This window comes from Podarcis muralis, chromosome Z (assembly GCF_964188315.1).
Source record: "Podarcis muralis chromosome Z, rPodMur119.hap1.1, whole genome shotgun sequence".
Taxonomy (NCBI): domain Eukaryota; kingdom Metazoa; phylum Chordata; class Lepidosauria; order Squamata; family Lacertidae; genus Podarcis; species Podarcis muralis.
Window position 1 is genome coordinate 3,747,709 of NC_135673.1, and position 17,415 is coordinate 3,765,123.

Genomic DNA, 17,415 nt, shown 5'->3' on the forward strand with positions numbered 1-17,415 from the left:
TTGCCTGGAGGAAGGAACCTGCTTCCTAAAGGACTTGCAGTAGTAATGCAGCAAATGGGAAGCTGGTTTCGCAGTAATGCACTAGGCTGTAAGCACTGAAAATCCAATTGCTGAAGTGCAATATGTTGCCGTGTGAAGGGATTTTAGGCAAAGATGCTAGGCATGCTTGCTTAAAGTCACACCACAAGCTGCAAGTATAGAGCAGCTCACCACTAAAAGATGCAACCATATTTTAATATAGACTAGCATACAAATAGGGACGCGGGTGGCGCTGTGGGTTAAAGCCTCAGCGCCTAGGACTTGCCGATCGAAAGGTCAGTGATTCAAATCCCTGCGGCGGGGTGTGCTCCCGTTGCTCGGTCCCAGTGCCTGCCAACCTAGCAGTTCGAAAGCACCCCCGGGTGCAAGTAGATAAATAGGGACCGCTTACTAGCGGGAAGGTAAACGACATTCCGTGTGCTGCGCTGGCTCGCCAGATGCAGCTTGTCACGCTGGCCACGTGACCCGGAAGTGTCTGCAGACAGCGCTGGCTCCCGGCCTATAGAGTGAGATGGGCACACAACCCTAGAGTCTGTCAAGACTGGCCCGTACGGGCAGGGTTACCTTTACCTTTACCTTAGCATACAAATGCTCTGGTCCATGGGGTCACGAAGAGTCGGACATGACTAAACGACTAAACAACAACAAGCATACAAATACACTGTGTATTTAAAACACCAGTGAAGTTATAAATAGGAAAAAGGAGACTTGCCTGGGAATAAATTCAATTTGAGTGCACATGGCTTGACAATACTTGTTGAAGTGGAGCAGGGAAGAACTGGATGCCTAGATGAACTAGGGCTTCAAATGAATCATGAGTCTGTTCCATTTATTTCAATATTTCCCATTAAGGGATTTTATTTCAACCAGAAATAAGAACCACTCTGACCTGGATTTGAAATTATTCCAAGGCAACAAAGGAGTCCCTTACATTTTATTAGAACTAGAAGTTAGGGCAGGAAATAGTTTCACATTAAAATGTGGAAGGATGACATCTAGGTCCAAAGGTTTGCAAAAGATATGGTGGAATTCTCCTTTGTTGGCCTTAAAGGGAACCAATACAAACACATGCATTTTGCTGATACCTTATTCCACATGTAGGTTAAATAGACGATGGAAAAACTGGAAAGATAAATTGTGGTGTTGCATGATTTGTGCATTGCTAAATTAAAGATTAACTATGAGATATATTTTCATCCAATGACTGTGCAATCCTAAATTATATGTTTTTGATGTGTGGAATCTGAAGTTGGTTTAACTGCCCATCCAAAGCCCTGCTGAGGTCTCACTGGCAGGGCAGACGTGAGGTCAAAGGATAGCCCTTCAACTCCTCTGCACTTTTTCTTTTGTCAAGGGAAATTCAGACTAGCTTGGGAGCTGCTCTAAATCTCTTCCTGGTTTGGGGGCGTGTTAGCTTTGGGTTCTTTGGATCTGAGCTATTTCCCAGGCCTCCCCAGATGTTTCCATGGCAGCAGGAATGGGGGATCCGACATGAGATCTCGCTCTCTGACATCAGTCACAGAGATAGCAAAACGAATGAAGATTGACGAGTCAAGGGAAGGGAGGCAGTGTAAAGCTTTTGAGTTAAGTTGACTATCTTTGTAAACAAATAAACAATCTTTATTTAAATAAGTGATTGTAATGCCGTAATATCTTACACATCTTCATACTGCTTTCCTTCCAGTGAAGTTTACTTTTCTGTAATGTTGCTTCCCTTCATGTGTTAATAATTAGTCTGTTTCTGAGTATAGCTGGGGGGGGGGATTAGCTGTAATTAATAAGAAGATTAAAACCAGGAGGCTGTAGTGGAAGCAGAAGTAGGTCTCTCCAAGATGAAATAAATAATAAAGAAAGAGGAGTAAGAAGAAAGAAAGTCTAGATAAGAGTGGTATGGTTTGTACATTCTGGCCCTTCACTCCTACTTTTGCACCAGGAGTCATTGAATCAGGGGGAAATCTTCAATTAACCATAGTTTTCCATTTTATCTGAACCAGAAAACTGTGGCTAATGGCTTCAAAACAAGCCAGGATCTTAAGCCAACATCAAACTATAGCTTCATATGCTATCTTGTTGTTAAGCTGAGATGATTGTTCAAATACATCCCATGAGTTAAAGAAAGAAAGAATCCGAATACAACCCTCCCCACAAAAACCTCCCTCTTTATTCAGGGCCTGTAGGAGGCACACATGCATACTTGGATGAATTTATTTTATTTAACAAGTGGAGTTTTCTTGGCTTCCAGATTTTTCTTCCAGGTGTTTTCAGAGCAGCTATTCCTTATAACCCAGGGACCAGAGTGGCTTCGCCAAAGAAGTTTATCCCACCTCCCTATTCCCTTGCAACCCTTCTAAATTATAATCCAGGTGTGCTAAAAAGTGTGATGGTTCCATTTTGGGGGGGGGGGGACTGGTTTGCAAAAGAAATTTGGCAATTAAATGTTCAGGCTGTCTTTGAGTTTCGAGCGCTCATACCTGCACTAAAACTTTATTATAAAGTTTTAATCAAGCATTAAGGGGATGGATACAGTGCCTGGTATCCAAGAATACAGAATCTTCAAGAATTACAGAAGCTGGCATGTGGTAATTCATATGTACAAATGCAAATTCAGAAATAATTACTATAATTTAAATAGAAACAGGATACCTCTTACAATAGTAGAGAAGGCACCAGGTAATTTCTGTGCCTGCTCAGTCTGCTGACCAGGTTCTACTAACTAGCCATTGTGGGCAACTTCAAAGTTCCTCTCCCTTTTTATGGTTCCTTTATCTTTAAGCTAGACTTGGACTTGACAACCCTCAGATAGAGAATACTTTCAAATAGAGGACTGCCATCTGACAGCCTTTCAAAATACCGTATTTTTTGCACCATAACACTCACTTTTTTCCTCCTAAAAAGTAAGGGGAAATGTCTGTGCGTGTTATTGCATGCCTACGGATTTTCCTCCTCTAAAAACTATGTGCGTGTTATGGTCGGGTGCGTGTTATAGAGCGGAAAATACGGTAGAAACCTGCCATTGCCTACATTGCAAAGTAGGACACATGGTTACCTTATGAACAGCCCAGTGCACACATGATAGCAAGCTGCAGTTAATGGTTTACTGTCAATGTGCAAATTGGTTTCTCTTCCTCTTCATTTCCTCTCTAGTGCAAGCAGGGACAACAAACCACAAGCCTTTTTGTCTAGGGACTATGATTTGTTTTGCTCAAAGAAACCAAGACCAAACCTTGGCTTTACATCTTGGGGCTTATCCACACTTACTTTTCCTCTATGCCTTCCAGGCAGTCTGTGCTTTAGAACTCCATATCTGAGTGCCCTTTTTTGCTCTAGAGCTTCCCCCATGAAAAGCCACTCTTTAAAGCTGAATCCAGCAACTCACAGAAAACCTGAAAGAGCACCCAGACATGGAGCCTCAAAGTGCAGACCTATGCTTGGAAAAGAGTGGACAAACGGTGAGTGTGGTGAAGCCCTCGGCTATGTGGCGGGAAACAAGCCACAGACCTCAGTTGAGACCAAATGTTAATTCAGGGACTATGGCTTATTTCCCCCCCCCCCTTGTGCTAGGAGAGGATGCAGGGGCCATTGGCATGGTCATGGCAAACCACTAACTGTAGCGTTACCGCAACTTGCATGAGTGTCATAGACTCATGTAGCTAGACATGTTGATGGTGGTGTTGCTGTTGCAGAATGAGAGGCAGTAGTTGTGCAATTGTCTTCACAAGAAAGAAAGAAAGAAAGAAAATCAGTCAGTTTAGCAGTTGTGTTGGTCTTTGTAATACTCCGTTTTCCTCGTGGAACACAGATGGTTCATGCTAAAAGATTTTTCAGACTGTAGTTTGCTGCAGGCTGATTGTTTCTTGGTGTAGTGACAACGCACCTCCCAAGTACAGCACTCTCGTTCTCTTTGTCTCTGTCTCTCTCTCATACACAAACACATATTAAATCCAGGATATCAATTCCAGATGCACCTTTGCTTCCAGATACTTACTGTTGTTTTTTAAAAATGCTATTAACTCAATTGTTTGTTGATTGCAATCCTCTTTTTATTTTGTTTGATCTACTCAATCTTTGCTACGGAGTGGGGTCTAAACACGGTTGTGTGTACTGCAGATTTTTTTAAAAACTGTGCCAAAGCAACACAGGTACCATGCAAAGATAAGCTGAACTCTCCAGCTTGTATGGCATATGTCAGGGGATGCCAAATTCTGCATACTTAATTTGTATGAAGGAGAGTGGCATGTGGTTCTGAAACCACCTTCGATGACCACAGGAAATCCTGATATAACTCCTGGGATTTGGCTGGATATTGCCAACACATTTTCAAATCTATTTTGGTAGTCATATCAGGTAGAAATTTCCTTTGACAAAATGAAAACTGAGTTGTGAGGATGGGGGTTCCCTGCACTTGCACTGAATTACAGAGTACACAGAGCCCTGTTTATCCCCACCATCAAGAATGGAAAAACTGGGGCTCCCAGATGTCTGTTGTTCTTGAGATGTTCCTCTTATTTTATTCTGGAACACCATAGCCCTTGATTCTGGTCTTTTGAAATGTCTTTTTAATACTCACCTTGCAACCCAATAAGACTTCCCCTTCCAAGTCTTGCTGAATGGTGTGTACCTTCCTGAATTCAGACTTGGACCTCTTACTATGATTTGTTTTCTGATGTCTGGCAAAGGCATCAGAGGTTTTGTTGCTCTTCACTGCAGCCCTATAGATCTCTGCCCTAGAGCCTTTCTCATGTGTTCTTGGCAGAGGATATATGAACTAAGATAAGCAAGTTCTTGCCTTCTTGGTCTGGCTCTTTCTCCTGTTTTTAAGCAGGTCTCAGTTTGCTGGCGTAGGTTCATCCTCCATAGAGGATATCCAAGCAGCTGTTGGACCAGCCCTGCTGTTTGATATGCTGCTATGTTTGTGTGTGTAATGCCATTCTCTTCTTATCCACTGAGTCAGCTCCTGGCATGCGTAACAATGATACGTTTTTATAACACAGGTGATCCGCAAGGGCTGGCTCACCATCAACAACATTGGCATCATGAAGGGTGGCTCCAAAGAGTACTGGTTCGTCCTGACGGCTGAGAACCTCTCATGGTACAAGGACGATGAGGTAAGAACTCTCTGTTGGTGTTTTCTGTTCCTTCTGAATTGCCATCAAGGGGACTTATGCTGGTTTATTGTTTAGTTGTACTATATTTTGTATTTTTAAGAAATACATTTTATTGTGAGGTGGAGTTGGTTTTTACTGGATATTGTAAGCAGCTTTGTGGAGGAAGTTCCTCAAAAAGAGGGGTTACACATTTTAAAATAAAGAATCTTGACGGCTCATTGGATCCACTTTTGGAGTCCACAAAATTCAGCAGCAGCACCATATATTGTTGTAGCTTATCAGACACTTCAGGTCTTATGAACTTACCCTGAGTTCTCCCCCTTCCATTTCACCCCAAATCAGTCTGTGGGTCAGTTGTGATAATCTTGAACTCACTACTTTGACATTACATGGTGAAGTAAATTTCTGCTTGAATGTGCAACGTTGTGAGCTGGTTGTGTGAATTGCCATGCCTCTGAACTTCCTCTCTCTAACCTACTTCTGGAAGTCTTGTGAGGAGTTACCAACTTGGAATTGGAAGTTGTGTTAAAATAGTTATGTGACATGCTCAGCACACAGTAAAGTGAACTAACCAACTTCAGCACAACAGGAATGAGTTGAAAAGGGAGGTGTCAATCATATCAGGATAGGTGGAAGAATCCACTGGCACCTAAAATTATTGGGTCTGGCAACTGAATTTTTGAAGAGGGCAGCATTATCTCACTCTCACTAGTGTGCTCACATCTTCATCTCTCCCTTCCTTTAAACTTGACTTCTAGACATTCTTGCGGGTAAGTTTTGAAAACATTTTTGAATTATACATATGCTGTTGTTGTTTTTTTAAAATGTTTATTGCCATTTCTGAATTATTTATAAAATAGGGTCAAATTTCTGATTGCCCTAGGGGGGGCTTAGCAGGCCCATTTTAAAATTGTCAGAGGTAACCCTCCTCAGAATTCATCGTTGGGCAAAAGGTTCGTTGTGCAATTGGGAAAGCAGGGTCTTCCTTTTTGGAATGCTTTCCCCTCTGGGAGTGACTTTTATCTCATTTTGGCACCAGCTTAAAACCTATTTATTTACCCAGGCACTTGTGGGGTTCTATTTTTCCCCAGTCCATGGGAGAGAGATGTTCCGTAGCTTTAGAGCAGCTTTATGATTGTATGTTATCTGTAATATATTTAACCTCTTTCAGTTGTTTTGTGAATTGTGCTATTTTCACTTGTTTAAGTTTTATGTTATTGCATCCCCACAGTAAATGATCAGAGGGCTAGATGTTTTATTTTATTTTTAATAAGGTAAAAATAAATAAAATACAGATACATTTACACACACATGGGAGAGAGGGAGGGAGGGAAATTCAGACACAAATGGACCATGCAAGGGTTTTGAAGTAGCTAGTGCATCTCATGATTTCAAAATGCATAGCGAGTCTTTAGCGAGCGAGAGAGAAAAGTATTGTTTTGAATGAGCAATAATGTCTGCTTCTGCAAGGCAAATTCCCTAGCCAAATCCTGTCTAATAAATCAGATTGGAATGTGTAGAAAATAAATCAGACTCTAACAAGGATTTCCTCTGTCCAGCTTAGGTTTGGAGGTTTGGGGGTTTGAAATCAGACTGAGGGTTCCTTTTACTACAAAGGTTTCGTTTTACTATAAATTGATCAAATAGCAGCCCTTCAGATAGGTTACCTATCTACTTGAGTCTCTCATCTGTCAGGATCTGGGCATCAGAGTTCAAGGAAATGCCAGGCAACCAATCAGGAAGGGGTTTGAGGGCAGCTGAAAGGGTGGTAATGGCAGTTTTAGGGAGAAAAGAAGATAAAGGCTGGGAGATATGTTGATGGTTCTATAGTAAGGGTGGGGGAGAAACTAGATTTGGTTTGCATTTTAAAGCTCCCTAATCTGCACTTTATGAGAACTAAAACACAGCCACCCAAGATTTGCGCTTTCCTGAACTTCTCCAACCAAGTAATAGGCACAGAAATGTGCATACCCCAACAAAGTGGGCCTTTAAGAGAGAGTGGCATACAAATGTATGATTATAGAGATTGTTTGTTTGTTTGTTTGTTTGTTTTCAGAAAATGTGCATATTCAGCAAGCATGTACAGTTGCAATCGAAATTATTCAACTCCCATGGCAGATTATTATCAAAATTTACAGGGATTCCATTCCAGGGGTTGAATAATAGTGAGACTGGGGAAGCCAGTATAAGTTGCAGTTTCAGCTGAATTTGGGGGAACCACTTGAAGCATCTGTTGTGTTGAGCTATTTCAGTGGCTTTTCTTTGATTTGCTCATTGCAAACAACTGAAAGTCTGTAAATTTCACCCGGTGAAACTGCTGTTGATCTTTAACATGGTGCAATGCTCTTAGCTTCTTTTGCCAAGTAAAAATGCACCTGTTCCCATTGCAGGACCCTCCAAGGAACTGAAATAGATGAGTGCACTGTCTTCACACATGATGGTGCACTTATTCCTGCCCCCTCCCCCAAATCCGTTTAGGTAAATAAAACATCATGTATGAAATGGCCCCTAGCTACCTTTCCAGTTCTGCCTGATGAAAAGGGAGTAATGGGGAGAGTGGCCTCTCCCTTGTAACTTGGGTACTATGTTTCCAGATGTTCCTTATTTCAAACCACATGGATTTATCATAAAGGATAGCTGCATTTCAGACCAACAGTGTGCTATTGTACACAATGAATGGCCCTTATTTCTGGTTAGGCAGCTCCTGAGACAGCACCCCTTCCTTCTGAGATCTTCACCCATCCATCAGATGGGCAAGCATGAATTAGTAGCACTTTGGTTATCAAAGGTATTGCAGTATCAATCACTCACCCCGTTGCTGCCGACACAAAGCTTCCAAGGCAGCATATCTCTGTCAAATTGATAGGCCCTTGCTGTCCATCCCCCTCAGAGTTAGGCTTGAAGGCAGGAGAGTGTGAGAGACACAAATATTGGGTTTCGATGTCGAATTGGCCTCTGCATCTGGATTCCAGAGGTGCCCAGAATCCCCCAGTTACTCAGAGGTGATGGGAATGACTGCAGTTCAGAAACATAAGCCATTTTAACTAGTTCCAGCTGCAGGGGTTGGGGCTGAAGTGTGTGGGGATAGCAGTTCCTTTTAATCCTTGGGTGAGGGCAGCCCTCGGGCTGAATACCAGCTGCAGATTTGTATTGTTTCCCTTCTGGGTGGATGGCGAGAGGCAGCATTGCCCAATTAAGGCAGCTACCTGCCAGCCACCATCCCTTGAATAAATGCAGTGCTGATGGGGCAGGAGCTGAGCAGAAGAAAGGGGCCTTTGTTTCAACCAGAGTGGAAGGGAAAGGGGGAACATGTTTTTATTTCCGCCCCTCCTGCTCCACTTCAGCACCATATCCCTACACCCACACACCCCTCCTCTTTCACTCCTTGGCCTCTTTGGAGGGAAACATAAGCAGTTTTCACTTGGAAGTCTGTAGCTGAGCTCCACTTGGAAGCAAAGCAGTATATTTTAGTAGGAATTTATAGAGAGCCCTAGGATTATTATTTTTTTGCAGATCATGTCTTTCAGCTTGTTGGCTTTACAATGAAGGGTGCTCCTGGGTGCCAGCTGTCTCCAGTGTTCATGGAGAGTGCCATAACCTCTGGCATTTCACAGGTGAAAACAGAACACATTTGTAACACCCCTGCCTGGTCTTATTACCATGGTTCATTGCCCAAGGACTTGCCACCACCGTCACATCGCTGAAGGCTCCCTACTCAGTCTGCCATTGTAGAGTTCAGAAAAGGCCAAGCAAAATGATCCAGGGGATGGAGAGACTCCCTTAGGAGGAAAGGTGGCAGCATTTGGGACATTTTAGTTTAGAGAAAAGGCGAGGAAGAGCCAACATGATAGAAGTTTGCCAAATTATGCATAGTATGGAGAAAATGGAGAGAGAAAAGTATTTCTTCACCTCTTGTAAGGGGGAGAACTTGTGGGCATCAAATGAAGGTTGGAAGGTTGAGGACAGATGTCCTTCACATAGTGCATGATTAAACTATAGAACTCTCTCCTACAGGAAGCAGCGATAGCCACCAAATTAGATGGCTTTAAAAGGGGATTGGACAAATTTCACGGAGGAGAAGGCTGTCAGTGGCCACTAGCCACAATGGCTGTGCTCTGCCTCCCCAGTTGGAGGCAGGAAGTGCTTCTGGGGGTGCTCCCCAGTTGGAGGCAGGGGGGTGGGGAGTGTTCCCCAGTTGGAGGCAGGGGGGTGGGGAGTGTTCTTGTTCTTTGGCTCAGCTTGCAGGTTCCCCACAGGTATCTAGTTGACCACAGTTAACTGTGCTGGACTAGAAGGGCCATTGGCAGTGCTTTTTTTTACCAGCATCTTCCCCTCAACCTATGTTTAAAGTATGGCACTTACTGTGACCACTTCATGGTTAGTACCAGCACCATTTCCCTTTTTCTTTTCTTTTTTTAAAAAGCAGTGGCCATTGGCACGATCCAGCTGGCTCTCATTACGCTCTTGCTGTGTTCAGTTACTCTCCAATATAGTTGTCTGGTCCCCACCGATATAAAAGCCAGGGTGATGAGTTAAAGAATTACCAGAAAAGGCTGTATGACCTACAATATGTAGTCAACTGTTTGAAATACAGTGGAACCTTAGTTGTCGAATGTAATCCGTTCCGGAAGACCGTTCAACCATGGGTAGGCAAACTAAGGCCAGGGGCTGGATCTGGCCCAATTGCCTTCTAAATCCGCCCCACGGACGGTCTGGGAATCAGCGTGTTTTTAAATGAGTGGAATGTGTCCTTTTATTTGAAATGCATCTCTGGGTTATTTGTGGGGCATAGGAATTTGTTCTTCCCCCAAATATATATATATATATATAGTCAGGCCCCCCAGAAGGTCTGAGGGACAGTAGACTGGCCCCCTGCTGAAAACGTTTGCTAGCCCCTGTCTTAAACGTTCAACAACCAAGGATCAAAGCTGTCAGCAAAGTGAATGGGGAAAATTGAGAAACGCGCCTCAGAAGCCATTTGACTTCCGAGGTACGTTCGAAAATGGGAACATTCACTTCCGCGTTCCGAGTCGTTTGGCTTCCGAAGCGTTTGACAACCAAGGTTCCACTGTATAACCCAGGATCTTCAGGGTGTAAAATGGCAGTCTGTGCACTGCCAGAGAGTACGTTAGGGTTCATAACTATGCATTTTCATGTACACATGTTAGAGACTAGATACACATACACACCGAGAATGGCTGGATCAGGCTGATTTGAAACACCCTGAGATCAATGGGTATAGGGCAGTATAATAAATGGATAGATAGGTTTTGGTCTGTGTCAGTTTCACATGTGTTCATTCATAAAACTGTTCAGTCCAGCCTCTATATTAATATGTAATTTATAAAAAAAAATGCTGAAAAAATAAATTCACATATAGATATATATTTTATCATAAAGTATATATTTAATCTTGGTGCATGCATTTCTAAATTCCAAAATAAGATATCTTTTTTTTAAAAAAATGATTTTGATACTTTTCTTTGAGCTGAGAACAATATTGCAAAATTCGGTCAACTGCAAATTCTGAAAGATAACTGTGTCTTGATCTGTACATTAGCCCAGGAGGTATAGATCTAACCTCTAGGTTAAATTACTGCAATGCATTCTATGTGGGGTTGTCTCTGGAGACAGTTCAGAAACTTCAACTGGTGCAGAATTCAGCAGCCAGGTTCCTCACTGGGGCAAGACAGTTTGAGCATATAACACCCACCCTGGCTGCCAATTAGTTTCTGGGCCTATAAAGCCTTAAATGGCTTAGGAACGCAATACTGCAAGGACAGTCTCCACATATGACCCAGACCCTGCAATTATAATCTGAGGCCCTTCTTCGTGTGCCTCCTCTGCAAGAGGTCTGCAGGGTGGCAACATGAGAACGGGCCTTTTCTGCAGTGGCTCCCCGTTTGTGGAATACTGTCCCCAGGAAGGCAGGAAGACAGGCATATCCTTAGGTGCCAGTCATAAACCAAAGTCTCACAGGCCTTTGGTTAATTAAACAATCTATAGCCTTTTAGACTGTGTGGGGGTGTGCTGTTGTTATTGATTGTTATTATGGTATGCATTTTTGTGTTTTACATTGTAAGCTGCCCTGTGATCTTCAGAGGAAGGGTGGCATTGAAATAATAATAATAATAATAATAATAATAATAATAATAGGGACGTGGGTGGCACTGTGGTCTAAACCACAGAGCCTAGGGCTTGCCAATCAGAAAGTTGAATCCCCGCGACGGGGTGAGCTCCCGTTGTTCAGTCCCAGCTCCTGCCCACCTAGCAGTTTGAAAGCACGTCCAAGTGCAAGTAGATAAATAGGTACCGCTCCGGTGGGAAGGTAAACGACGTTTCTGTGCACTGCTCTGGTTTGCCAGAAGTGGCTTAGTCATGCTGGCCACATGACTTGGAAGCTGTCTGCAGACAAACGCCGGCTCCCTCGGCCTATAGAGCGAGATGAGTGTGCAACTCCAGAGTCATCTGCGACTGGACCTAACGGTCAGGGGTACCTTTACCTTTTCAATAATAATAATAATATTAATAATATCAGGTTAGTTTGTTTTAGAATCCCCCTCCACCAAATTTAATACCCAGCCTAATGGAGGCTTTTCCTTATTGTTTTTTTAAATTAACATTCAGTGAATTATCTCTTGAGGGCTGTGTGCATTTGTATGTTTGTGTGCACATATGCACAATAGGGGGCTTGAACCCCCCTCCCACACCCCCTCTTTCGTAATGTTATGTTGTGCTTTTTTTGTCCCAACCTCTCTGTGGCGGCTAAACCAAAGGGCTGCTTTTTTTCTACACAAGAGAAGCAGAGCAAGTTTGGCCATTGAGTCAAGCAAGCCCAGCCTATTCCCACCCCGTTGCAGTGGAGCTGGGCAACCAGACTAGGTGGTGAAAACATCTGGGCCCCATTAGCAAAATACCCGGCCTTTTCCCCGCAAAAGCTGCCTTGTTCTCTCTCTCTCTCTCCCCCCCCAACGCCCCCGCTGAAGGAAATGGTTGGAATGTAAAAGGGTCTTAAAGGGGCGAAAGTCTTAGCATAGATGGGGTTCTTGCCTGCTGTGAAGGGAGTGGCTGATGGTGTGTAATGGGGAAATGGATGGGGTTAGACTTGCCAAGCAGGGACAGAAAGCCAACTCTTTACACTGCCCTACGTCCAAGAGCCCCTCTTATTTTTGGATTCTCTTGGCTGTTTTCTTTTCCTTTGTCAGCCTCCCAACGGGCTGGATCCCTGATCTGTAGAGAGCCATAGTGCAATAGATTCGCTGAAGCAATAGTTTCAGCTAGGAACCGATTGCTTCCAGTGGGTTGACCAAGTGGGGTGATCTCACCTGCCCAGTTGTTTCTCTTCATGAGATGCCCCCAGTATCCAGTGGTGCTGTTTTATAAGAGGCTCTTAGACCGATCCTGCAGGCAGCAGCACGTTGTAAAAGGAGACTGCTTAATGCCAGGACTCTGCAGTGTTACCCAAGGTCCCAGTCCTATGCAGACCAACCTGGGACTAAGCCCAATTGAACCTAGATGGATTTACTTCCGAGAAAACTTGCAGTGCACCACTTCGCTCCTCTTTCAAGGCAAATCCATTTCAAATGCTACCAGACTGTTCTCTCTTCCTCAAGGCTTCCCGAAACAATGCAATAAGCTGCTAGTAGAGGAACAGGAACTTTTGCAAGAGTTCTGTGGTAGAGATTATTGGGAAAGGGATTGAAAATAAAACTGCCTGTATCACAGTGCCTTTAAACAAACTTATGGGAAAGCCATGGTTGTAAAACTGTGCATAGTTCTGGTTGCTGTGTCTCAAGTAGGGTGCTGTAGAGCAGGAGAAGGGCAACCAGATATGGTCACGGGGTCAAAACAACTCACCTGGGAGAAAAGTTTGCAAGATTTGGTTTGTGACACAGTGTATGGTATGGATAAAGTGAAAATTTTCTCCCTCTCTCGTATCACTAGAACTTGGGGCCCAGTGAAAATCTGGCATTTTGCATGGAAAAGTGGGATATCATTTTTTTAAAAGCATTCCATTCATATAAATTTAACAAATAATTTGTTGTTGCTGTTTTATTTTATACTCCACATTTCCCCAGAGACAGGACTCAAGGCATGCTTACAAAAGTTAAAACAATCACAGATAAAACATAGAAAGCTAAAATATAATTGTTATAAAACAAACTATAATTGAATTAAAATCATTTAAAAACAAATCTATTAAAATACAGATAGTAAAAATAGAACAACACATTTAAAAGCAGTCAGGTCCCACATTCCTGCCAGAATAAAGCCACCTTTACCTACTGGCAGAAGGACAGCAAGGAGGGAGCCAGTCTGGCTTCTCCAGGGAGGGAGTTCCAGAGTCCGGGAGCAGCCACTCTCCTGCATCCCCGCCAAACATAAGTAAATCAATTGGATTGAAAATCGGGACAGTATTCCTTCACACAACATGCAATTAATTGATAGCACACACTGCCACAAGAAGTGATAACGGCTACCAGCTTGCTTTTGGTTTAGGGGCATTTTGCTTCTGAGTAATAGGCAGTGGGGTGCAGCTCTCTAGATGTTGTTGGACTACAGCTCCCAGCGTCCCTGACCACTGGCCATCATGGGAGGCAAAAAACTAACAACTGGACCCTAACTCAGCTGGAAGGGCTGCCCTAATTATCCCACTGCTCAGAAAACGTGTGTGTTTGTCGTTGGGGACAAAACATTTGTAAAGTGTTTTAATTTTACGTAGGGGGGGAAATTGTATACTGGTTAATTAAAAAAATGCAGTGCCTACAAAATAATTATCAATAATAAAAATGGGAAAACTTTAAAAACAGCTGTGCATAACAAAATTATATGCTAAAATAAAAAAAAAGTATTCAACTCGCATTTAAACAGTACAGGTAGCCCCCCATTTATGCGGGGGTCACGTTCTCAGGCATCAGTGAAATCGCGTACAGTTGAAACCCATTGAAAAAGCCTGCAAACACCCCATTTCGCCCCTGCCCCTGTTCCGCAGTTTTAGTGACATTTCAGTGATGCCTTTATGATGTTTCTGGATCACTTCCAGGTTCAGCACAATGTGCGTATACACAGTTGTGCACGTAAATGGGAGAGCTGCCTATACAGTGAGGGTGCCTGCCTAGTGATAGGCAGAGAGGTTGATAGGCAGAGAAGAAGAGGGATATGCTAGCTGATTCATCCCAGTGACCTCTCTGACTCAGCCTTTTGCTTGTTATTAATCTTCAGTGTCTGTTGAACAGTAGAGCTAGTTGCCACTGATGAATCTTCCATAGATGTGCACAATTATTATTATTATTATTTTAAGCCCATCACCAACGTTTTCTCCAGTCTAAGTTGCCCCACTTAACCAGGGGGCAAACCACATTGAATTAAATGGGACTTACTTCTGAGTGCATAGGGTTGCATCGTTTTAGGAATACTATAATAGACAGTCCACTACTTCCAGCACATGGCTGGAAGGGAGTAGGCACTGATCCGTCCTTTTTCCTACTCTCTAACCTTCTTTGACTGGTGCTTAAGGCATGTTAATGGGCAGTTGCTAATCCATATTAAACGGACTTAAGAAGATGATGTGTGAATGACTAAGAAGGGTGGACATTTTACCCTTCTGCATAATAGCCACATTCATCAAGCATCTGTTTGATTTCTTGGGGATTTTAACCTATGCCTTGTCTCTGCATTGAGTCGGTATGCATCTGTGCCTTGGCCTGCCATCACTGAAACCCTCTGAGGTGGGGTGGGTTTAGGCATATTTTTGTAGGAATCTCTGTTTTGTGACTTTCTCCTGGGGCTTAATTTCTTCAGGAAATGCTGCAGCTGAAGCCAGCCCCTCCGCATTGGAAACTCATAATAATAATAATAATAATAATAATAATAATAATAATAATAATAAACTTTATTTATACCCCACCCTCCCCAGCCAGAGCTGGGCTCAGGGCGGCTAACAACAGTAAAAATTACAGTAAAAACATAATAGGCGGGGGGAAACCAATTTAAAATACAGGCTAAAATGCAATTTAAAATGCAGCTGCTGGATGTTTGAGGGTCTGGTGTGACTACCAAGCAGTACAGTGGTACGTCGAGTTACAAACGCTTCAAGTTACAAACTCCACTAACTTGGAAGAGTTACCTCAAGTTAAGGACTTTGCCCCAGGATGAGAACGGAAATTGTGTGCCGGCGGCACAGCGGCAGCAAGAGGCCCCATTAGCGAAAGCACGCCGGTAGTTAAGAACAGTCTCAGGTTAAGAACGGACCTCTGGAACAAATTAAGTTCATAACTAGAGGTACCATTAAGTTCATAACTAGAGGTATACAGAAAGCTCTCTGTAGATGCCCAAAGCTTCTCTCCCTTTTATTTGTATTCCATATGTTTGGGTACCAGGCCCTGACCTTGACACTGAAAACTGACTTCGATTACCCCGTCCCAAATTATACCTTGCCTCCATCGAGTGAAAATCAAAACCTCACTGTGTTTTTCACTTGGTGCTCCAGTTATTGAAAAACGTGGAATGAATCTTGCCTCCCATCCATTTTTCTTTCAGGTGACAGGATTTAAGCACAGTGAACACAAGCTAATTTAAACTTTCATCGTTCACCATAGACATTCAAAAGGAGTTCTGCACTTTTTGCAAGATTAAAAGGGATCCCAGGGGCGGGGATCCAAACATGACAGCTGGCTAAAATAAACCTCTTGTTTATTGCAAGAGCCACTTAAGGGGGGAACACGCACACCACAGCCAGCATGAAATGCTTTCTCATTTCCTCAGTTTGTCTCCCTTTTGCCCCTTGAACTTCATGATCAGTCATTAAGACAGAAGTAACTCCAGCGAGTTTAGTGGATGAACCGAATGTTATCACAGTTTCCTTCCCTGCTTTCAGTTTCTGCCTTGAAAACTCATCCCAGATAAGAGGTAAAAAGGGCAGGAAACTGCTGCGGCTCCTCAGGGCTCTGATTTATTTCTTGTGGAATGGTCTCAGAAGGAGCAGCAGCCTCTTCCCCCAGATTCCAGGGGTTCTTCAGGCATCCGATGAAAGAGCCTGATGTTTGGGAAAGCCCACACCATGAAAACCCAGTGCCTCTGATGTACTAGTGCACACTTTTGTTTTCTGACTCTCAACCCCTTGCAGATAACATGGTAGCAATTCATATTGATTGGCACTTGTGCACTTTACCTGCATCTTATTTCTTTTTAAATCTTTCCCCATCTCACATGATTCTCTCTCTCTCTCTCTCTCTCTCTCTCTCTCTCTCTCTCTCCCTCTTTGGGTTCATTTACACTTCCATTTGTCCCATGCTCTCTAGGCATGGGTCTTAAAGGCTTTTTGTTTGCCCTGCTGCTTTCACAGGGAAAACCCACAGTTTAATACTGAATTGTAGCATGTGTAAATTGGGCTTTCTGCAGACTGACGTTCAGCACCAAGGAGTGGATTTTCCTGGGGAAAGCGGCAGGGCAAACAAAAAGCCTATCGAAACCATGCCTGGAAAGCATGGGGCAAACAGAATAAAATGTGGACCAAATGGAAGTGTGGATAAGCGCTTTTCTTCCACATTCATCATGAAGTTGCAGAAAGGTGCCAGAGTAAATATTGAAATCAAATCAAAACGTTTATTCGGCTTTACGCCCATCATAAAACACAACACAACAAAACAAATCAAATAAAACAGTGAACTCGTACAAACCACAAGTAGTATAACACAATTCACAACTCACAAGGACAGATATTAGCCATTCATAAGAAAAGTTTAAGATTAAAAAATATTGAAACAATATTTGAGAGCTCTGAGAATCCTTTGATGCTTTTTAAAAATGAGCAGCATTTTTGCCAGCTTTCAGCTTCCCATCCTAGGAAGCCCGCAGAAGAGTTCTTAACTAACTGAGGGGTTGTGTACAATGAGCAGATCCAACAAAAGCAATTGAAATAGCTCAACACAACGAATGCTTTCAGCTGAAGATGCAACTTATACTGAATTCTCCAGTCTCACCACAGTGGCATCTTGGGTTAAGAACTTAATTTGTTCTGGAGATCCGTTCTTAACCTGAAACTGTTCTTAACCGGAGGTACCACTTTAGCTAATGGGGCCTCCCGCTGCCGCCGTGCTGCAGCGGCGCAATTTCTGTTCTCATCCTGAAGCAAAGTTCTTAACCCGAGGTACTATTTCTGGGTTAGCGGAGTCTGTAACCTGAAGCGTCTGTAACCCGAGGTACCACTGTACTATTCAAACCCTTCATGGCAAGCATCTCTGGTACTTAGTAGACAGCTAACGCTGCTTCA

General features: G+C 43.2%; 1 protein-coding gene across 14 annotated transcripts in view; it reads left to right on the plus strand.

Moving 5' to 3' along the window:
• Positions 1-17,415, plus strand: part of DNM1 (dynamin 1) — a 131,180-nt gene that overhangs the window by 75,717 nt on the left and 38,048 nt on the right. For all 14 annotated transcript variants that reach the window (XR_013391271.1, XR_013391270.1, XR_013391269.1 and 11 more), the window contains one exon: positions 5,031-5,144. Coding sequence is in view for 11 of the 14 variants with exons in the window: in XM_077922175.1 (XP_077778301.1) it covers positions 5,031-5,144 (114 nt within the window). In the remaining 3 variants the exon portion in view is untranslated. The remainder of the gene's footprint in view (positions 1-5,030; positions 5,145-17,415) is intronic.